This window comes from Pogoniulus pusillus, chromosome 21 (assembly GCF_015220805.1).
Source record: "Pogoniulus pusillus isolate bPogPus1 chromosome 21, bPogPus1.pri, whole genome shotgun sequence".
Lineage (NCBI taxonomy): Eukaryota > Metazoa > Chordata > Aves > Piciformes > Lybiidae > Pogoniulus > Pogoniulus pusillus.
Genome location: NC_087284.1, coordinates 10795532 through 10819427, shown reverse-complemented (window position 1 = coordinate 10819427; position 23896 = coordinate 10795532). Strand labels below are relative to the sequence as shown.

At 45.3% G+C, this 23896-nt stretch overlaps 1 protein-coding gene across 1 annotated transcript; it reads right to left on the bottom strand.

Moving 5' to 3' along the window:
• Positions 1-7484: 7484 nt before the first annotated feature.
• On the bottom strand, positions 7485-23732 carry SMIM13 (small integral membrane protein 13). Its single transcript, XM_064160919.1, has 2 exons — positions 23301-23732; positions 7485-11057 (listed from the first exon to the last, which is right to left on the bottom strand). The coding sequence occupies exons 1-2, from the start codon at positions 23374-23376 to the stop codon at positions 10870-10872; spliced, it is 264 nt and encodes an 87-aa protein (XP_064016989.1). The 5' UTR covers positions 23377-23732; the 3' UTR covers positions 7485-10869.
• Between the last annotated feature and the right edge of the window lie 164 nt (positions 23733-23896).

The following is a 23896-nucleotide window of genomic DNA, read 5'->3' as shown; positions in this document are numbered from 1 at the left end:
AGTTACATCTAGCACTGCAAAGTCCTCCTAGAAGTTCTTCTGACTCAAAAAGGATGATGAATGCAAACTTGAGAGTACATCTAATCCAGCCTTGTCATAAGCAGGGGCAACACAAAACTTAACATCCCAGGGGGCTAGCATAGACTCTTAGTAACTCAGAGCACCTGTTTTGCTGCAATGAACTGCTCAGAGGCAATTTTCCTTTGATTAGAGACAAACTTGGAGCAGCGTTCACATAATTACCAAGACCTGACCAGACTGGACATGCTGCCAGGAGCTAGATTCTGGAACCTAGTTCAGGAACACATGGATTGGGAATGAAGCAGAATGGTCAGAGTCCTCCTCGGACACTAGCCACTGCAGAAGAGATTTGACCATTGTGACCTCTCAGCTTTGTAGTGAATATGACACAGATAGGATGGAATCCCTCATAGGTCAGTTTAGGATCATCTGTCCTGTCCACTGCTCCCTGCAGGTGTACTCTCACTCTTCCTTGCTGCACTCCCCACGTGGCACACAAGATTTAGCAGTGACCTTGGTCTGTACAGGAGCAAGTGTAAGCAAGAACTTTTCTGCACTCCAGCCCTTGGCAGTAACTCTAAGCTAGAAAGTATGAAAACAAGCTGCTAACTTCAGAAAGTGCTGTCACTCAGAAGAGGCTGAGCTGAAAAGTTACATCAAATCATTGACCAGACTTACAGAATCACAGAAACATTCTGGTTGGAAAAGACCCTAGGAGTCATCAAGTCCAACCAATATCCCTACTCCACAAGGTGCACCCTATACCATATCCTCAAGCATCACATCCAAACAACCTCTAAACACATCCAGGGTCAGTGACTCCTCCACCTCCCTGGGCAGCCATTCCAGTGCCTGCTCACTCTTGCTGGGAAAAAATATTTCCTAATATCCAGTCTGAACCTACCCAGTCACAGCTTGAGGCCATTCCCTCTTGTTCTATCACTATTTACCTGCAAGAAGAGACCAGCACCAAACTCTCCACAACATCCTTTCAGGTAACTGTAGACAGTTACCTCAGCCTCCTCTTCTTCAAACTAAACATCCCCAGCTTCTTCAGTCACTCTTCACAAGATTTATTTTCCAGGCCCTTCCCCGGGTTCATTGCCCTCCTCTGCACTCACTCCAGAACAGAATGAGCTCTGTTCTGGCTTAAACCAGGATACCACTCAGACAGCATCCTGGTACATCAAAAACAGAATGGAGAAGCATGAAGTATCAGGTCTCTGGGATGAAGCTCATCTTATCTGCAAGGCACTGCCTTGGCACTGCAGCACAAGCAGCAGCAGCCACCTCCACACACAGCTGGCTCCCAGAGGTTAAATAAACCACGAGCCACAAACATAGATTCCCTGGTTTCATAAACATTTGTCCCATGGGGAATCAGCTTCTGTCAGCCAAGGAGGGGATGTAAAAATCTTCCTGCTGGGTTAGGGATCTTGTCCCCTGAGATCAGGGTTGTTTCAGGTTTTTTTTTCTTCTAATTTCCCTTAATTACAGGAAAAATGATCAGAGCTCTTTCCTTGATGCAAAGCTGCAGGAAACCAAATCCAAGAAGCCCTTTATAGATTCCTCCTTAGCCAGTTTTGTCCTGCTCAATTCTGTAGCCAAGGCTACCCAGACCATTGCTAACCAGGAAGATACCATAACAATGTCCCAGCAGCATCTGCTATTTGTATGCAGGTAGACTTAAGGGTAGTTAGATGATTGTTACAGCGAAGGACAAACAGAAAAGCCTGACAGAGCACCACACCAGCTTTGCCGCCCTCTTCTGGACACGTTTCAGTACTTCAACATCTCTCTTGAATTGAGGAGCTGGACACAGGACTTAAGGTGTGGCCTGACCAGTTCCTGAGTACAGGGGAAGAATAACCTCCCTTGTCCTACTGGCCACACTGTTCCTCATACAGGCCAAGATGCCAGTGGCTCTCTCAGCCACCTGGGCACACTGCTGGCTCATGTTCAGCTACTACCTACCAGTATCCCCAGGTCCCTTTCTTCCTGGCTGCTCTCCAGCTACTCTGTCCCCAGCCTGTAGCACTGCTTGGGATTGTTGTGAAGATCTTGAAGTATTTTGTGCAGATAGCAGGCTCCCAGGCATTTCCCCATGCACTGATTCACATCTGGCTCTATTCCCAGTCAGGCTCAAAGAGAAACCCCCACAATGGTGAGTGGCCATGAATATGAAAAAGTAAAGAAAGGACATTGTTTTTTCACCCTGTGCTTTGTTTGTATGAAGGATGGTAGGAGCAGCCCACCCAGAGGCCTTTTATCTCAGGAGGCAATTCGAGCTGGAAACAGGTACCTGTAATTAACTTGCATTCCAGAAGGGGAGAAGGCCACTTAACTTGGCTTTTCTTCATGCCACGTTTCAAAGGGAAAGTCATTTTGGATAAATGAGCACGAGCCTCTGTGTGTTCTGCAGCACTTGAAAGCTGTGTGTTGAGCAGTGAAAATAACTGCAGGTCATCTCAGGGGTTTCCTTAAGGAATGAGCCCAGCTCTGCTACTACCTGGTATCACTTCCACAGGGATCTCTGTGATGACCAAAAGGTCATTCCCAGAGCAGGGCTGCACGGCACAGGACACCTCGTTCCCTGGCATACACCACGGAGGGAGGTGGATGCAGGAGCCTCCATTTGCATCCTGCAGCAGCAGCAGCAGGTTGGAGTAGCCTTTGTGCTCTGAGAAAGTTGGAATCAACACATCCTGTGAACACAGAACCACCAGCTCCATCCAAGGAGCACAGACGCTGAAGACACCCAGACACACAAATGGGAAAACCTCTTTCTCCTCCATAGGGATGGTAATAGAACCAGAGACCCACTAAGGTTGGAGAAGACCTCCAAGGTCACTGACTCCAACCATTAGCCTAATACTGCCCAATCCGCCAGTCCATGTGCCCAAGTGCCACAGCTACACGTTTCTGACCACTTACAGGGATGATCACAGAATCACAGAAATAACCAGATTGGAAAAGACCTTTGGGATCACTGAATCCAACCTATCACCCAGCACCTTCCAATTAGTAAACCATGGCACTAAGTGCCTCATCCAGTCTCCTTTTAAACACCTTCAGGGATGGTGACTCCACCACCTCCCTGGGCAGCCCATTCCAATACCAATCACTCTTTTTGTGAAGAGCTTCTTCCTAACATTCAGCCTAAACCTCCACTGGTGCAGCTTGAGGCTGAGATGCTCAAGCGTGTCCAGAGAAGGGCGAGGAGGCTGGTGAGAGGCCTCGAGCACAGCCCTACGAGGAGAGGCTGAGGGAGCTGGGATTGGTTAGCCTGGAGAAGAGGAGGCTCAGGGGTGACCTTATTGCTGTCTACAACTACCTGAAGGGTGGTTGTGGCCAGGAGGAGGTTGCTCTCTTCTCTCAGGTGGCCAGCACCAGAACGAGAGGACACAGCCTCAGGCTGCGCCAGGGGAGATTTAGGCTGTAGGTGAGGAGAAAGTTCTTCACTGAGAGAGTCATTGGACACTGGAATGGGCTGCCCGGGGAGGTGGTGGAGTCGTCGTCCCTGGGGCAGTTCAAGGCAAGGTTGGATGTGGCACTTGGTGCCATGGTCTAGCCTTGGGCACTGTGGTAAAGGGTTGGACTTGATGATCTGTGAGGTCTCTTCCAACCTTGGTGATACTGTGATACTGTGTCCTCTTGTTCTGACACTGGTTGCCTGCGAGAAGAGACCAATTGTGACACTGCTTCCCCAGGCAGCCTCCTCCAATGCTTCACTACTCTTTTAGTGAAGTTTTTCCTAGTGTCCATCCTAAACCTCAATTGGTGTAACTTGAGCCTGTTTCCTCTCATCTTATTGTTCATTACTTGGGAGACCTACTCCCACCTCACTAGAACCTCCTTTCAAGCAGCTGTAGAGTCTCCCCTCAGCCTTCTTTTCTCCAGGTTAAACAACCCCAGTTTCCTCAGCCACTCCTCAGGAGATTTGTGCTCCAGGTCCCTCAGATGTGCCCCAACTTGAATTAGGCCAGCTCTGCTCTCACTGTGAGACACTGCAGGTGCAATTCACCTTTGCCTACCTAAAGACATTCACATGTGAGATGTCATCAGGGCCCTCTTTGAACAGAGATCAAGCCATATGATTAATCTACTTTGAGTTACACGCTAATCATCTCCAATGATCAGGTCCTCAAGGGCAGCTGAGGTGAGCAGCACAGCTGCAGTGACTGCATCACAGGCTCCTAAATTTTCATGTCTCCTATCTACAAACCCTCCTGAAACTTGCTGTGTCCACACACTTCAAGTCACAACCTGAACACTAAAACACCTTAAAACCTAATGGGCTCCTCCTAGCCTATCAAGCCTGAAGCTGGTATTGGCTCCATTCAAGTGTTGGTCCTGAGGGCTCAGCAGCTTGGAGCAGTCCTGGAACATTAGCCTGTAAATGCCACAACCCACATCCACGCTCAATGCCCCCAGTCTTGCCACCTCCCTCTTTGCTCAGGAAGCCTTCAGGCACCGAGGTCCGACCTGACACTGAAGTCTCATAAATGAAAACATGCAGCTGACTGGTTTGCCAGAAGATGAATCTGCCTCAGGCTGTGCGGGCACAGGGGTAAAGCCTCAACCTCATGTATTTCACACAGAGCCATTATGCCTCCTCAGCTACAGACCACAGAGGCTTTGTTACACAGAAGCTTTTCTGCTCAGAGTCCTGTAAGAGGGCAGCAGAACAGGAGCCTATGGCATCTCTTCCACAGCAACCCAAAATGTTAGGGCTAAGCCATAAACCCAGCTCACAAACCTCTACCTCCAGGCAAGACAACAAAGAAGAAAATCTCTCTGCCCTGTGAACATTTCTTCCCTTCAAATCCTTTACAAACCAAATCAAGTAGAAAAGCGAAATATGGCATTTTGTACCTGAATCCATCCATGGTTTTGCAGGAGGAAAGAAGCAGACAGGAAGACGCTTCAAGCAAGCTACCCAAACCCCTCCTCAGCAATGCTGCTCTGTCACAGACACAGTAATGGAAGCACAAGCCTTCAGAAAAGACACAGCTGAAAGGCATCTATTTATAAAGCTCAGTCCATGCACACAACAGTGAGTCCTTCAGCCCTAATTTGTGTCTCTAGATCTTTGGAATCATAGAATCATTTTGATTGCAAAAGACTTCCAACGGTTAACTCAGCCCTGCCAAGCCCACTGTTAAACCATGTCCCTCGGCACCACATCTACATGTCTTTTAAACACCTGCCCATATGGAGACTCCACCACTTTCCTGGGCAGCCTGTTCCAGCACTTTGCAGCCCTTTTGGGGACAATATTGCTGAGAAGATACTGTGCTGAAAAAAAGCCACCAAATCACTGACCAGAATTAGTTCTGTTCTCTTAGCTCAAACCAGGACACGATGTCATGGCACGTTGGTAGCCTTAAGACCTGAAGAAGTGCTGCTGTAACTTGTTTGGGGTTGATTTTAATTAAGCATGGTGCGAGGTAACAAAAAGAGATCGGTTGTAGCACTTCTAAGACTTCCCTTTTTGCGGTAGATAATTTCTGAAGTTGCCTTCCCTTACAAAGCAAAACCCAAGGGGCCTCTCCCGTGCTGCAGAGCAATGTGCAAAGCCCCTTAGACACAGGACTACACATGTCCCAGAGATTGTTTGACGCGAAGCACACAGCCAAACAAGAGCAAGGCCCTAGCGCTGCGCTTGTACCTCCCAACGCCGCTTTAACAGCAGCAGAACGACTTCACACAGCCACAGCAAAGGCGCAGGTGCTGAATGATTCGCCTGGAAGCCGAGCCTGCAAAACTTGATGTCCCATGCCACCTAGTGGCCCATTCGGATACTGAAAGCCTCTGGGGCGTCAGACTGGATCTGCCCTGTGAACAAATCGCCTGTTTAAGCAGCCAGTCCAGCACCTTCCCCCTACCCATGCTCTTTCTAGGACTCAGGAGAAACAGGAGACGTCCTAGAGGCAGGGGTAAGGAAAAGCAAAACCAAGTCTGCCCTCAGTATCTGGATCCCTTGTAAAGTGTAAAAACTAAGGCTGGATTAAGTGTCATTGAAAGTACTTAAACGTAGTAACTGTTCAATAAATCTTGTGAATTTGGAGAACAAAGAATCCCAGAATGGTAGAGGTTGGAAAGACTCCCAGGAGATCATCTAGTCCACCCCTGCTACAGCAGGCTCACAGAATGGTAGCGGCCGGGAGAGACCTCTAGAACTCATCAAGTCCAACTTAACAATGTCTGGAGAAGATTGAGAGGAGATCTGATCAATGTCTATAAATACCCGAAGGGTGGGTGTCAAGTGGATGGGGCCAATCTCTTCTCAGTGGTCCAAAGCAATAAGTCAAGGAGCAATGGCTACAAACTGGAACACAGAAGGTTTCATCTCAACGTAAGGAGAAGCTTCTGCAGTGAGGGTGACAGAGCACTGGAACAGGCTGCCCAGAGAGATTGTGGAGTCTCCTCCCACCTGCCTGTGTGAACTGTCCTAGGGGATCCTGCTTTTGGCAGGGAACTTGGATTTAATGATCTCTGGAGGTCCCTAGCATCCTGTGATATTGTGACTCTGCCAAAGCAGGATCACCTAGGACAGGCCATACAGGAATGCATCCAGGCAGGTTTTGAAAGTCTCCAGGGAAGGAAACTCCACAACAAAGGCTCCTGGCTAGATCCTTAACCAAAGAGCAGGACACCAGGCTTGAAGTTCAAGGCTGGCTGTAATAAAAAGTGTTAATGTAACCCCAGTGGTTTAATATAGTACAGAGTAGCACCAAAACTTGCTTCAAGCCAGAGCCAGTGTTGTGTGCACAATCTGCTGACAGAAGAATGTTAAAATACACTAGCACAGAGGAGGGGAAACTGGTAAGACATACAAAGAGGTCTTCTCTGCAGTGGTTCTCAGAAGGACACAGGTATCAGTAGTTAGAGCTTGGCTGGCTATTAGTTGAGTGACCAATGCTCTCTATGCTGGCTGTTAGCGATTAAAGGGGAAGGGAAAGGGAACAAGAGAGAGAAACTGAAGGGTTAAAAAACCCAAACTAAACAGCTTTTATGAAAATAAAACCAATAAAATTAAATATATACAAACCAATGTTGAAACCAATCCCCTCATGGCAATTACATCACTGTCACCACAGAACCTGTGGGCAGTCACTGAGGAAGTCCCAGACTGAACTCAGCAGCAGATGAGAACCATGGATTCAGGAACACACATATCACAATCAAGGGCAGAACAGAAAGCGACCTCCTTGGACAACTGCCACTGGAGACGAGGCCTGACCTTTGTGATCTCTCATCACGTTATCACTGCTAGAAACTTCAGCATTATCACTGCTAGAAGCAGGCACTGTCTGTGAAAATATGTCATCAGTTTCTCAAAGTGCCATCACCGAGAGGAGCCTGACCTGAAGAGCCAAACCACTGAACACAATCAGTTCTGGACTAGCCCAACCCTGGGCAACCAGAAAGAACGTCAGAAAACCACTCAGGGTCAAGTATTCTTATCAAGTCTGGTTACTTTATTTTTCATCTGTGCAGTCAGATAAAAGAACAGTTAACGATGAAAACAGACACCCACAGAAGCTTGAAGTACAGGATTGTAACACTGAAGCAGCAAATGACCACACTGAACACACTCTTTATGCTGGTCGCTTCCAAATGGAACACAAGTACACACACGGGGCTAGTTCAGTGTAAAACCTGATAGTAAGTGGCTCACAAATCACAGCACGATGCCTGGCACTTACTGTGGACAGCTACAGCAGCAGTGCTGAGTGGATGAACTGCACAGAATCAGCCTCATGTGCAAACATGAAGTCACCATGATAATAACCTCAGTGGCTCCCTTAAAAAAGGTCTGAATTCTACAATTCAGCATCAACAAAACCTTTTACACCACTCAAAGTTGCATTGTTTCCCACTGGTCTAGACTGTGTTTGTTTCAGCCTTCACTGCAGTTACTGTTCTCAATTAACTGTCACACCCAACACAGGTAATCAATTTCTGCTCAAAGTTATATGGACCCTGCAAGAAAGGTGATATGAACGTATTTAAAATAAAAACCCAAAGTACATTCAAGAGAATGGCTGCAACAATAAGGCAATAAACAGCTTTAAAATACTTCCTACCACACAAAACAAGACCAACTGTGTAACCTGTTGCCTTCATAAGGTTTCTGACTTGAATAAGTCAATTCAAAGTTAAGTGCTCACCCAGCAGAAGTACGCTAGTAAAAATATTCAAAGACATGAGTACACTGGACTGCCAGCAATCACAACCCAGGTCTTTTCACATGTACACTTTCACACACATACCTTTGCTTCAGCAGCTTTGCATGAAGTGCCCTGTACAAAGATTTTACTACAGATTCCTTCAGGAAAAATGATGCCTTGACAGCAGACATCAGAAGTTTCCAAAATTCCTCCAAACTGCCTCATATAAACCTTTGGCCTGCTACTAACAAGATCATCTAAGTTACAGACTAGGCAGAGTGCATTATTGGCAGCTATTTCACAGCAACATGAAAAAAATAGCATCAGTTGTTCATAGAAAAAAGACTGAAAATCACTTGGGGCAGTGAAATGTACACCTACATACAGCAAAGATAAGAAGGGAGCTGTTTGGCTAGAGCAGATGAGCTAGAGAGGTTCCACGCCCATCTTATTGCATGTTCAGTCAGCATCAGCAGTCAAACCAGCATGGATTTTCCTTCATGATCTTGCTCCAGTCTTGATTCTTGCATCTTTGAAGTCACTCGGATTAGCTGTGCAGATTGCTGCAACTTCACATTTCCTCACAGCTAGAAGCAGAGACTGAGTTAACTGTTACTTAGCAGAGGATACTACAAGCATCAGATTATTCCCATCTTCTGTGCACTGTAGTAAAAGTGAAGCGTGGTGGAGTGTCAATATCCTAGCTCAGTAGAAAAAACACATCTTTATTTGTAAGCCTCTATTAGCAAAGCTCAAGACAAAGATGCTGAAGATGTTACTTTAGATAAATGTACCAGTGCTTGGTCAGACAGCTAGTCTCATCCTGTGAAAAGACACCCAGGTACAAGAACACCGTGACATTAAGTTGTGCAAGGCCAATAACTGGAAGCAGCAGGGAACAGAATTTGATTGCTTTTGCTCAGCTTGAGTAAATGAGAATTTCACCAATTAAAAAAAAACAAGAACCATCATTACGCATTCCCTTGCCAACAGACAAGGCAGAGGAAAGAGACTATCAGTATTTCTTTCAATGTGTTTCAAGGGTGTGTGCACAGCACAGCCTGATCATGCTTGAAAACATAGCCCTGAAATAAAGCATGCCTATACATACATGCTAGTCAACAGAACGACAACTTTCAGACTCTGAAGGAAGGTCAAGTCTGGTCTTATATATTGTAACACTGAAAGCTCAAAATCCTTTTAAGAAGTGAATGCTCTCATTAGTGTTTAGTGTATTCACAGGTGACAAAACCTAAAGGCACTAGAAGAGTGCTCTTCTCCCAGATGTAAGCCTTACTTGATGAAAAAGCTGAACATCGCTCATTTCAGCCATGGAATTGAAGGAAACCTCATGTTTGGAAGTCACAGGTTTAAACCTCTGAAAGTACAAGACTGATTTTGTAGACTTGTTTCAGTTTTTACACAGGGAACAATGATCCAACCACCACCACGTATCCAAGACAGAAAATGGAAGCTTTTGTGGCAGGTGTGTTGGTAGTTCTCTCTCAGGCACCTCAGAGGTGGCACATGCATGTTCCTTCTCTTTCCACAGACGTCATGATTCAGTTTTTGGAGCTGCTCCATAAACAGGAGTGGAGCCCTTTGTTCTGATGAACAATGTCTAAACAGCTTCACAACTCATTCTCAATGAAAACAGGAGCAAGTGCTTAGTAAAAATCAATTAAGTCCTCCAGCAAAGATGAGGTACCAAATTCACTGCTGTGGCACTATCAAAGTGTAACAGCCATGGCTACCAAACTGATCAGAATGCCTTCACTGGCTCCAGGAAAGTTATGTCAGGTACCACAGACCTGATGTAAAGGTGTACAAAGTGAACTAGAGAAGTGCTTATTATCCAGAAAGCAAAGATGACACCTCAGAATACTACATTTAAGATAACCCAGGCACCTTCCCTTCTCCAATACAGGTTGGACTTGTAGTAAGAGGTGCAGGAGAAACACACAGAAACCTGGCAGGGCTACAGGTTAACCTGTAAACCTTCTTGTGCCAAATCCTTACACCAAAGCAGGTCCCACCGCACAATGCCCTTTTTTTTTTTGAGAGGAGATAAAAACCTCCAAATCACATGCATCTAATATTGATTTTTCATATTTCATTTATGCTTTTTACACACATAAGAACACAATTCATCTCACTTTAGAAAACTTCCTAAAGCAGGATATTCTGTGCACCAGTTTTCACGTTTCCATGCATTCGCAAAGTCGAAGGAAAAAAATATATATATTCATATATAGCTAAGGAAGTAAGACTCAATTTCACTATATGTACTTAACAGTGCTCCAAGGAAAAAATAATTTAGAAACCATTTCAAGTCTGAAATGTTTATAGTGTTCAGACTAATGCAAAGGCTAAGCCTAAGGTCCAGGACCTGCTTTGAATCTAGGTGCAGACAGAAGATAGAGCAGCTCAGTCTCTTTCTGACGGAGATTTCTCTCATTCCTCCTTTCTTCCAGTATTCTATGGCTTGCTGCTGAAGCCCTTCCTACTGAAGTAGCATACAGTGGTAGCTCAGAAGTAAAGGTCCACAGGTATTAGGAAGATTACCTCTCCAACCAGTTTCTCAGTAAGATCAAACCGATCAAACCACTGAAGGACACAGTGCACAGGCGCTTAACCACTCAGAATTAGTGTGAAGTTCAATGGAGTACTTTTAAGTTGTGTCTTCTGTAGGTGCCCGTCGCTGTCGAGCAGATTTTGCTCTCTGAGGCGAGGGTGGAGTTTCCTGTTCAGGTTCAGTCTCTGAAGGCTCGTTGTCTCCCTGCTGGGACCCCGTATCACCTATTAATTCTCTCAGGAATTTGAATTTAGACAAAAACAACTGCCAGACCACGTACCAGCCTGCAGGAGAAAGAAAAAGAAAGGTACTGCTAGTTACTATGTACAAATGGGCAGTCAGCTCTCAGGCAAAGTACACAGGAAAAGAGATGAAAAAAAGATCAACTTCCACCGTCTAACTGATAATCTCTCCCATCACTCCTTCCTAACACTCCTTTAAATACCAATTCAAACTGATAAGGTTTGTACTCATGCAAAAGCCAACATTAAAGCTCTAGGCAAGGACTTAAGCAGAGTGAGTTGCACTAGGACATGCTGAAAGAATTGGGGTTGCTCAGCCTGGAGAAGGCTCCAGCAAGAACTTACGTGGCCTTCTGGTACCTAAATAGAGCTCAGAAGAAAGAAGGGGACAGATTTTTGTCAGGGCCTGTTGTGAAAGGACAAGGAATGACGGTTTCAAAACAAAAGAAGGCGATTTAGACTAGATCTAAGGAGGGAATTTCTTACATCAAGGGTACTGAAACACTGGCACAGACTGTCCAGAGTTGACAGATGTCCCATCCCAGGAAACATTTCAGGTCAGGCTGGGCAAGGCCCTGAGCAACCTGATTTAGCTGAAGATGTTCCTGCTCACTGCAGGAAGGCTGAGCTAGATGATGACCTTTAAAGGTCCCTTCCAACCCATGTAATTCTACTGCCATAGCAGGCAGAAAGTGGGTGACCACCATGGCACAGCTAAAGGTCTTAACTGAGGGGAAGAAAGGAATTTCTGTGGTTATACTTCAAACAAGTACTTGGAATTCATTACACAAGCATGGTAAAGCGACAGCACTAGATTTTCCAGCCTCAAACACATCATTCTGCAAGTAACATTTTAAAAGCCACAAAGTATGCCTGTGGAGACCTTGAAATTAAGACTATGTTTTGTAACAAGCCCTACTTCGAAATGCACAAGGTCTTCTTATGTTCACTAAAGGTCACATCTCTTAAATTCAAGGTGTTCCCTCACCACGTCCAAATCTCATGGAATTAGGATCATAAAATCAGTCAGCGCTGTAAGGGACCTCAAGGATCATCCAGTTCCAACTCCCCTGACATGGGCAGGGACACCTCACACTAGAACGGGCTCTCTATAGCCTCATCCAGCCTGACCGCAAACACTTCCAGGGATGGGGCTTCCACCACCTCCCTGGGAAACCTCTTCCAGGGTCTCCCCACCCTCATGGTGAAGAACTTCCTCCTAACATCCAATCTGAATCTACCTATTTCTAGCTTAGTTCCATTCCTCCTAGTCCTATCACTACCTGACATCCTATGAAATCCCTCAGCAGCTTTCTTGTAGGCCCCCCTAAGACATTGAAAGGCCACAATAAGATCACCTCAGAACCTTCTCCTCTACAAACTGAGCAGCCCTCATAGGAGAGGTGCTCCAGGCCTCTGATCATCCTCATGGCCCTTCCCTGGACATGTTCCAGCACATCCATATCCCTCTTACAAGAGGGGCTTCAAAACTGGATGCAGTACTCCAGGCGAGGTCTCACCCATGTGGAGTAGAAGGGCAGGATTACTTCCCTCAACCTGCTGGCCACATTTCTCTTGATTCAGCCCAGGACACAGTTGGCTTTCTGGGCTGCAAGTGCACACTGCTGGCTCATGCTGAGCACCCCCATGTCCGTCTCCTCAGGGCTGCTCTAAAGCCAGTCACTGCTCAGCCTATATATTGGTGCTTGGGATTGCCTCAACCCAGATGCAGGACCTTGCACTTGGTCTTGCTGAACTTCATGAGGTTGGCTTGTGCCCACCTCTGCAGCCCATCAAGGCCCCTCTGGATGGATCCCTTCCCTCCAGCGTGTCTGCTGCACCACACAGCTTGGTGCAGTCAGCGAACTTGCTGAGAGTGCACTCAATGCCACTGTCCATGCTGCCAGCAAAGATGTTAAACAAGACTGGTCTCAGGACTGATCCCTGACGGATTCCACTTGTCAGTGGGTCTCCACTGGGACATGGAGCTATTGACAGCCACTCTTTGGGTATGGCCATCAAGCCAGTTCTTTATCCATTTAGTGGTCCATCCATTCAAAGTAAAATGAACATTCTCTTAGTAAATTTACCTTCTGATCCACTGCTTAAATGCTCTGGGTCCTAAAACTATGCAAATAAAGAACTGAGATGGTCACATTTCTAGAATCTCACTTGGAAAACAGTTCAGATCCTGCTACTCTTATAAGTGTTTCTGTAACAGATAACAAAGGATTTTTTTATAAGAAGATAAATTTATACCTAAATCTAACCCAAAATCTTCCTTTAAAAAGGTCTCCCTTCTCTAAGCATTTAGGTCTGTAGAGACAGAGGTAAATTTTACCCAGCTGTGTACTTAGTGAGAACTTTTTCCCTTTAGCTAACCAGTCAAGTTTTATCATCCACAGAACCAGAATGTAACTTTGCTGTGAAATACTCAGTTAAGCAGCATAAAATTTAAACAACTATTGGAAAACATATGCTGGGTAAGTATCACTTACAACACTGAAGCCCATCTGTCTTGCCTAAAGCTGTAAATCAATACTCCCATTTCCTGTTCAGAAGGCTACTCAAGCCTATGCTGCTGACCTATGCAAAGATTAAGAGCACTATTTTAAGGGAAACTCTTCCTTGCAATTACACAGCTGTCAGCAGAAAGAGACTACTGACTGTGGACAAGCAGGGCATATTAGGGAAGGGAAAGAAAGACTAATAAGTGGCACTTGTGTAACCACAGCACCAGTGTTTTTCTTCCTCTGCTGTAATCAGTCAGAGCAATCAGATCAGGCCATTGCTTAGAACAAAACAAAATTCCACCCTTCCCTCCTGGAATACTTTCCACATCCTGCAGACCTTTCATTTCTGTAACTTCTCTACTGCTGAGGAGAGTTACTTCCTGACAATTTTTTATGATCTAAATTAATTCCTGAGGCCTACATCAAGCACCATCTTTTCCATCAATAACTAAACATTTGAATGATTTGCAATAGAAAAAGAATCTGATGTCCCACAAATACATTAATCCCCCTGGACATAGGAAAAAAAGTAAATCTCAATGGCAGACTTCTGGGTTTGGCATCTTTTCAATTTCAGATGAAAGAAAAACTGCAGTAACAGCTTTTGGAAATTTGTTTCCATTGAGGAGTATTTCAGGTTTCTGGGATCTTCAACGCCTTGTGCATTCTGAAGATCATAAATCAATCAATTCTTCTCACGGGTCTAAAAATCATTAGAAGTCATCAAATTTCCACAAGCCAAACTTGTTTCCAGTCCACACAGGAAAGGAAATGCGTAAAATATTCCAAGTGAATATAGGACAGAAAGTAAGGCCTATGCAGAATACCACAAACCATTTGGGACTGACCCGCTGGAGAGCAGTGAAGGGGAAAAAGAACCTGGGGATCCAAGTGGATGGAAGGTTGACCACGAGCTAACAATGTTTTTGTGGCCAAGAAGGCCAATGCCATTCTGGGATGCATGAGAATGGCTGTGGTTAGTAGATAGAGAGAGGTTCTCCTCCTCTGCCTTGGTGAGGCCACTTCTCAAATATTGTGCCCAGTCTGTGCCCCTCAGCTGAAGAAAGACCTTAGGGAACGGCTTGACAGAGTCCTGTGCAGTGTGAAAAAAACGATTAAGGGAGTGGAACATCTTCCTTAAGAGAAGAGACTGAGGAAGCTGGGGCTGTGCTGCTTGGAGAGGAGACTGAGGGGTGACCTCATCAATGCTTATAAATATGTAAAATGTGAGTGCCAGCAAGATGGAGCCAGGCTCTGCTCGGTGATGCCCAACGACAGAACAAGGGGCAGTGAGTGGAAGCTGAGGCATAGGAAGTTCCATGGAAACACGAAGAAAATTTTTTCCCTGTGAGGATGACAGAACACTGGAACAGGCTGCACAGGGAGGTTGTGGGGTGTCTCTCTGGAGGTATTCAGGACCTGCCTTGATGCACTCCTGTGTGATCTGGTATAGGTGACCCTGCTCTGGCAGGTGGTTGGACTAGATGATCTTTTGAGGTCCCTTCCAGCCTCTAACATTCTGTTGTTATGCGATTTAAAAATGTCTTCAATTGCCCAGCTTGTTGACAAAGAGAAATGTGAGACACTAGACTCAGAAATGCATTAAAAGCACATGGTACATTCTACTGCATCCACTTCAGCATGTGTATGAGAGGAAAAAAACTCAGCCACAAATTTTCTGTTGGAGTTGTTTAAAATCCTATCTAAATCACCATCAAAGTGAATTCTTCTTTCAGAGAAGACCATAGAATCAACCAGGTTGGAAGAGACCTCCAAGATCATCCAGTCCAACCTAGCACCCAGCCCCAAGCAGTCAACTAGACCATGGCACTAAGTGCCTCATCCAGTCTTTTCTTTTCTTACCACTGCAAACAGGCCACTTAACACAGAACTACTGAGAAAGGGAAGAAATAACAAAGAACATTCACAGCTGCTTCTGTACCACTCTCAAGAAAAGCAGGGATTTTTTGTTTTATTTTTCCCCACTTAGAGCACCACAGTCTGAGTATCCCAAATAGGAGTACCAGACTTCAGAGCACTCTAGCTCAAGATTACAAACAAGACTGAGGAAATAAGCAACCAACAAGACTGGTTATAGTTGATAAACAAGCAGATCCATGATAATGACTAGGTGAAACAAATCACAATGCACTGCACTGAAAAGAAAATTACAACAAGCTTAGTCAATAATAATAGTGCAAAGGCAACCAAGCTTGAAAAGTAAAGTTACCAAACCTCGCCAACATCTCCCAGCCTGTGCGAGAGACATTTAGGTGTAAGGTAATCAAAACAGAAAGATTTTGTCTCTTTCAATTGCTCTAATTACAGTGCTAGCTTGGATGAAAAGCTAAAAAAAAAACAACCTCCCTTCTCCCTCCTGCAATCAGACCCACTTGTCTGAATCAAGATTGCTTCTTCAGCTGAAACTCCCCATCCCTCACTGTTACTAGACACTTAGAATCACAGAATCATCGAATTGTCAGGGCTTGGAGGGACCTCAAGGATCATCCAGTTCCAAACCCCTTGACATGGGCAGCTCACACTAGATCAGGTTGCTCAGAGCCATATCCAGCCTGGTCTTGAAGACCTCCAGGGACAGGGCTCCCACCACCTCCCTGGGAAACCTGTTCCAGTGTCTCACCACCCTCATGCTGAAGAACTTCTTCCTAACATCCAATCTGAATCTACCCACTTCTCATTTTGCTCCATTCCCCCTTAGTCCTATCACTATATGACAGCCTAAAAAGCCCCTCACTAGCCTTCTTGTAGGCCCCTTTAAGATACTGGAAGGCCACAATAAGGTCTCCTTGCAGCCTTAACTTCTCCAGACTGAACAGCCCCAACTCCCTCAGTCTCTCCTCACAGGAGAGGTGCTCTAGCCCTCTGATCATCCTCATGGCCCTCCTTTGGACATGCTCCAGCACTTCAGTAAGAATTTCTTTGGAAATAACCAGACTGCTAAAAGAGGAGTTCCAGCAATGTTATCAACTAAAACATTGTTAAACAAAACCACATACAAAGCCTGGGGGCAGATCTGACAGCACTGAGTTAATTTTGAATCAGAGTAAGTTTTCTATTACTTTCTCAGCCTCTTAAGACTGTGTGACAGTTTGGGTGTTACCCACCCCACCCCCAACTCTTATGAAATCACCCAGACTAGACTCAGACAGATGGAAATTTAAGGAACAAAGCTTTATATTTACAGCTTAGCACAACATACAAGCAGATGTTTACAATACATACAGCTATATACAGAAATATACAAGTTAAAAGTGACACAGAAACACAATACCCCTCTCAGAAACCAGAGTCCCCAGGAGGGGCTCCCAACCACCCTCCCACCTCCTTTCCACCCCTCTACCTTACCCCAGACTTTGCCTTACATGCAAGGTGAGTTTGAATCAGCCATGGGGGTTCGAAAGCAGAAGGATTAGTTACACAGAAAGCAGGGGAGAAAAGTACAGGCGCCAGCGACAACAAACATCCACTGTGACTGTGTTATCTCTGTTTATGCTCTTCTGTTTATACATCTCAGCAAGCCTATGAGTGAAGCAGACATCACCACTGATTGCTTTTCACAGCCTATAATCTAATTCTTCTCACTAAAATATTCTAGCTAGCCTGAAACTAGCACAAACTGTGAAATGGTGGCACCTGACACAGCGCTCTACTGAGGAGCTGAGTTGCATGATGGTGTGGGTTTAATATGAAAAGAATTGTGAAGTACATACACCTCCCCAAAAAAGTTACATTGAAAAGTTAAATTACACTCAAAAAAAAAAAAAAAAAGGTAAAAGGGGATTTCTGTGCATTCCTTGGGCTCAGCTTTACAGCTTTTTTGCTGTAGAGCTCTTACAGGACAAGTAACTGACACCACTACTATTGCATCTCAAAATGGTCCAGGTGAGTCACTCTCAAATCCCTATTGATTTAACTTACACACACACACAATATTGTATTTGAATCAGTCTTCCTGTGCTTGCTTTATTTTCTTTAGCCACTTCGTTTACCTTTTCAAATTATCCGTGACTGACCCTATGAAAGTCAAACAGCACAGAATCACAGAATGACAGAATGGTGCTGGTTGGAAGGGACCTCTGAAGATCATCTAGTTCAAACTCCTCCTCAAGCAGAGTCATCCAAAGCAGGCTGCCCAGGATCACAATGCCCAGACAGGTTTGGAATGTCTCCAGGTTAGGAGACTACACAGCCTGTCTAGGCAGTCTGATCAGTGCTCTGCCACTCTCTGTCACAATGGGGAATGGCTTCATATTGGAAGAAGCTGGATTGCAATTAGACATTCTTCACCATGAGAGAGGTGAGGCACTGGAATACGTTGCCCAGTGAACCTGTGGAGTCTCCAAGGCTAGAAGTGTTCAAGGCCAGGCTGGATGGGGATTTGAGCAACCTAGTCTAGTAGATGTCCCTACCCATGGCAGGGGGATTGGACCTAAATGATCTTTGAGGTCCCTTCCAACCCAAACCACTCTAGGATTCTGTGATGACTCCGCACATGAAGACTAATTTACAGCTGTGGTAATTATCAAGGTATTCACAATGATGCCTCTACTCCAATGCTGTCCATCACAGAAGATCTTATGCAGCTATAGATGAAAAACAGTAGCATGGAGTTCAAGATGCTAACCTGAGACTGGGGAGAACAGGGCTCTAGTCTGAGCAATGTAGGAAATGTCATGCATGACCAGAAACAAGACTCTCTAATGCTGTGTCAGTTTTAAGCTGTAGATAACACAGTGCCCTAACAAAGAGCTTTGCTATGGAGATCAGACTGAAGGAAGCATAAAGTACTCTGATACTGGAATAACAGAAGACATCAGATGACAACATGCTTAGTTCTGCACAGGTCCTTAAAGCTGCTCCTTTTTGATGCAACACTCTACCACATGCTGATTGCTGACTGAGCATAATGAAACTCCTTCTCATCTCCCATTTTTAACACTGTCAAAGCTCAACTTCAAATTAAAGGGAATACTCTCTCTATTGCTAGTCTAATCAAACATGATCTTCCTCATCTTTTGAGGTTGGTTAAATGATTCCTCACAGTTAAGTTCAGAAGTGTGGATGAGATGAATGGACAGTGAAGTGGATGGAGAACTGGCTAAATGACAGAGCTCAGAAGGCTGTGGTCAATGGTGCAGTCTACTTGGAGGCCTGTGGCTAGTAGTGTTCCCCAAGGGTCAGTAGCTGGTCATGTCTTGTCCAACAGCCAATCAGCAATGGCCTGCATGAAGGGACAGAGTGCACTGTCAGCAAGTTTGATGATGTCACAAAACTGAGAGGAGTGCTGTCATTCAGCAAGGCCTGGACAGGCTGGAGAGTTGGGCAGAGGTGAACACCATGAAGTTCAACAAGGTAAATGTACAGTCCTCCATGTGGGGAGCAACCCCATACACCAGTACAGGCTAAGGGTTGACATGCTCAAAAGCAGTAACATGGACAGGGCCTCAGCTGGCATACAAGACCAACCATAACACCAACGTACTCTCATGGCCAAGAAGGCAAGTGATCTCCTGGGGTTAAGAGTAAGAAGAGTGTGGACAGCAGGTGAAGGGAGGTTCTCCTTCCCCTCTACTGTGCCCTGGTGTTTAGCCTAGAGAACAGAATACTGAAAGGGGATCTGATCGATACCTGGAGCAGGGTTCAAGAGGATGAGACCAGACTCCATTCGGTGGTACCCAACAACAGGATAAGGGGCAACAAACTAGTATACAGAAGTTCCACCTAAACATAAGAAAGAACTTCTTTCCTTAGTGAGTGACAAAGCACTGTAACAGGCTGTCCAGAGAAGTTGTGGAGTCTCCTTCTCTAGAGACTTTCAAAGCTTGCCTGGATGTGATCCTGAGCAACCTGCAATGGGTGACTGCTTTAGAAGAGGAGTTGGATGAAATGATCTCTGGAGGTCACTTCCAACCCCCATCACTCTCCGATTCTGTGATTCACTCATCTAAGATAGTTACAAAACCATTTAAACAAAGCATTAAAGGAAACTTATTCAGGTAGAATTTAGGGCTCGAATGTTTTCCTATCTGCAACTGAATTCAGACTTGTGAAGCAAAGCACACACCTATTTCTGCACTTTGAGATACATGATTTTTTGTCTAAGGTCATGTCTCTCAACCCACGCCTCAGCAGCCTCTCCAGACAAATGAGATGAATGATTCATATGTTCCACTGCAGGCAACTCTGCAATTCCACACAGCTCCATGCTTTATTACACAGAGAAAATAAAACAAATACACAGGGGCAAGCAGTACTGCTGTTCACCTTGGCTGGTAGTTCATTTCATCTTATAGCCTTGCCTATGCATGAGTTCCAAATGCAGAGGCACATGGAATACACAAAAGCAGCCATAAGACCACCAGAGAGAATACAGAAACAAGCTACTGCAAAAGCGTGAAGAAAAAAACACAACCAAACAACAACAACAAAAAAAGCAAAAAACCCAGAAGCAAGTTACTTCAGCTCCATTTCTAAAAGAGCAACTGAAAAATTGCTGTTTACAGTCCCTCAACGGTTTCTGTGTCAGATGTGATCAGTTTACAAATAGAGATGTTGCGAGCAGCAAGGCTTCCCTGCTTCCTAACAAATTCGGACTACGATGGAAAAGTAGCATTGGTGAGCATCCTGAAACGTTTAGATGAAATCAGGTGGTTTATTCGAGCACTTTTATACACATCAACACCTAATTCAAGCACAAATATTTGCTTTTCACACGGCTGAAGAACCAGTCCAAATCACTTCTAATAGTTTGTGCTTTGAATGTCATCTTTTCAATTTAGAAAAATCATTTAATCCTAGAACGCTTTGAGTTGGAAGGGACCTCAAGGATCTTTTAGGTCCAACTCTCCTGCCATGGGCAGGGACACCTCCTACTACACCAGGATGCTTAAGTCCCCATCCAACAGGGCTTTGAATACTCCCAGGCTTGGAGCCTTCATAGCTTCAGTGGGCAACTTGGTCCAGCCCCTCTCCACCCTCATGGAGAAGAATAATTATTTTTGCCTCCTACTATTTACATGTTGATAGCATTATTTTATCACATCTGTAATAAGCAGCAGAAATAGCTACAACTTTGGGGCATTTCCTAGATATTTAAATCTGCTTTTCTCCAAAAGCATTCACACTCAAAATCCAAGTTACAGTTCTTTACCCTCTTGGACCCATACGGCCTTTTTGTAAAGCTGTTTCAGTAGCTCTTATCAGAGGGTTGTAAAACATTACCATCAGATCAAGCCTAGTCAAGATTATATCCAGCCACTCTTTCATATTTGTCCATTAAGGTTTATGTCTCACTGGCTGGCATTTATTCAGGTCATATGCAGTCTCAGCAGGCCGTAAAGAACAGATTTGTAGGTAAGAAGGTGGATTAAAAAAATGCCTCTCACTGGCACAGCTAACTAAATGAGAAACAGCTCACACTCAGTCATTTCTAGTAGTGGTCTTGATGCTGTTTTCCATTAGTATTTTCTACCAAAAATCATGACATAAGAACTAGAAATGTATCAATATTAAGAAATGCTGTATGATGGAAAAAATAATTACCAGCCCAGTAAATCATCACCTGAGTTACTTCTAACAGGGTAGCAGCTAAAGTTCCTTTTCAAAACAGCTTTCTGTGCTCAGTACTTTTGAACTCTAAGTGACTTTCGGCAATAATTTTATTGCTCTGATATTGCTGAAAATAAAATACAGTGACGGATTCAAAGTATTTTTGAATGCAAGTTGAATGTACATTACAGAACTCCAAAGTGTGAACTAGTCACAAAAATACTTAATTTTTTTTTTTTTTTGCTCTCTTTAAGCAATAAAACACCAGAGAGAGGTTTAAGTTACCAGGCAACTATAAAGAGCTCCTTAGCATTTCAATTCCATTTGTCATATACAGACAAAAGCAGAAAGGCCTGGGGAAAGTGATCCTCAGTTCAGATTTTGAACACCATGTTGCAAAATCATTTTAATCTTTCAGCAAGTCTCTCCTATACGTACTCTGAAAACATAAAACCCTAGCATGCATGACATTTCATCTTCTACTTATACAGACAACACCCTAAGAGCATATAGAAATCTCAATACACTCACTGAAGTCAAAGTTTAGTCTGTAACAACAGTAGAGGATGCACACAAAAGAAGCACAAGACCAAGGAAAGTGGATATGGTACACCCTCATACACTGCTGCAGCCCCAGTTATCTGAATTTCAGGAATTTCCTTACCTAAGTAATGAAAGTATCTTTTTTTTCACTATGGCTTAAAGATGTTGACCTTTGTTCTGTGAGCTTTAAACACCAAAAGTCTTAGCATCCAAAATATTATCTGTTAACAAGCTTGCAATTTATTTCCTCCTTGGGTAAAAAAATGTTTTTAAGCCTGTTTCTTGGTCATTTAAGGTCTGCAATTTCTCTGCACTGATGAAATTTCACAACAATTCCCATCTTACCTTCTTCATTCTACTCAGTTCAATAACCACCACCCTTCCTTCGGTCATTTCTTTTCCATGCAGGACAGACTTAACCTAATCAGATTTTCTTCAGATAGAAATCATTACATGGCTCTCCCCATACTCGCTTTTCTCCTAAGGAACTAGGAGATATATATTTTTTAAACACAGTAACTAACACTGAATTTTCTTGTTAAAATGTAAGACACAGGCACATGGTAAGTTCCTGTGGCAATATACCAATATTTTCTGGTTTATTTTCAACTTCTAATGCTTGATTCACCTTCTTCCTACTGAACATTAAACACCTGTCTTGGAGAAGGCTTGCAGTTACTTCAGGTAATCCTTCCTCTGGGATACTAACAGCTCAGTTTGAAGCCATTCTGCTTTCCCATTAATATATTTCACACTTTTTATGTGCATTACTCCATATATGCTAATATTGGATTTCACCTCCCATATATTACTGGATACTAATCCAGTCCCTTGATACTGCAAAACCTTTTCACAATGCTTTGCCATTTTGACAGCAATTAACAACTTTACATATGAAATCTCAGCTGACTCTCTGCTCATTTGGCTTTCAAAAATTCCTTATCAATCCACCTCCCACTTGCTTCTTATCTCACGAGCATTTCACCACAGGCTATGGCAAAGTTTGAATTTGGTGGTGGTGTTTTGTTGTGGGTATGTTTTTGTTTTAGAGCTCCAAGTTCAGCACACTGATCACAACACCCACAGGCACCAGGCTGCTGATTCCATCCAAGAACTCCACCAGACCAGCTAGTCGTGCCTCCCATTGATATAATGCTTCTCTTTGCCTTAAAAAACTCTGCAATTCCTGGATCCGCATAAGACAAAAAAAAACTTCCCAAAAGCTGCCCTAAATCTAGGCTAGCAAACAGTTGTCAAAAGCTAAGGAGTACGAGTAGGAAGTTTACTTCTTCCATTTCAGACCCATGTACCAGCTGTACAGTGACTGCTCAGGATTCGGTTCACCAAAAAGCTGTCAACTTCAGATTAGTCACCGAATTAAGTTCTGGAAACATTTAAGGCTCAAATTTACACGGGAACAAAGAAAAGGGGCCTGTGCTGCGAGCCACGCACGCAGCCCCGCAGCCCGGGCCACGGTGCCCTCTCATTTCCTTCAATCTGTGCCAAGAGAAACTACCAGAGCTTGAGAAAGCAGGAGTGTGAGGGTAAGGGCTGAGGACACACAAGCACCGCACACTGAAGCCAAGTCAGCCCTGACGAACTTCCTCGCCCCCTCCATCCCCGCTCCCCACCCCGATGGAAGGAAGCGGGCGGGACTCACCGCACAGCATGAAGAGCAGCACGCAGGCCAGGGTGGCCACTATCACCAGCAAGGTCAGACCGATGCTCTGCCACATGGCCCCGGCCGCCTCCCCTCTGCCTGCGGCGCCGGGGGGCCTTCCTCGAAACCACCTCCTCGCTGCGGCAGCCGCCGGACCGAAGCTCCCCTGCGGCCGCCTGGGCCGTCACCCCGCTGCGGGCCACCTCAGGGTGAGGTGAGGAGCCGGCGGCTATGGGGAGGAGGCCGCGCCGTGCATCGCTGTCCTATACCTCCGGGGAATGCAGAGGCAGCTCCACGGCCCAGCCGGGAGAACAAGGACAAGCGAAAGCACCGGAGCCAAGCCGGTGGCAACCCCGGCTCGGTCTCGTCCCGCCGGTGCGAGGAGCGGCGGCACAGCGCCCGGGGCGGGGCGGGCCGTGACGGGCGGGCCGTGGCGCGCGGCCCTGTGACGCGCGGGGCTGGGGCGGCCCCGGCGCGTGCCGGGAAGCGTCGTTCGCCTCCCGCCTCGGCGGGCGCGCGCCCTGCCCGCGGGAACAACAACTCCCGGCATGCAGCGCGCCCCGCCCCCGCGGCCGCCGCCGCCCTCCGCGCTCTTG

Excerpts from the sequence above, each read along its gene's own strand:
- SMIM13 (XM_064160919.1), bottom strand. The coding sequence starts at position 23,376 with ATGTGGCAGAGCATCGGTCTGACCTTGCTGGTGATAGTGGCCACCCTG. Across the intron at positions 11,058-23,300 it reads GCTGCTCTTCATGCTGTGCG|GCTGGTACGTGGTCTGGCAG; the intron begins GTGAGTCCCGCC and ends TTTCTCCTGCAG.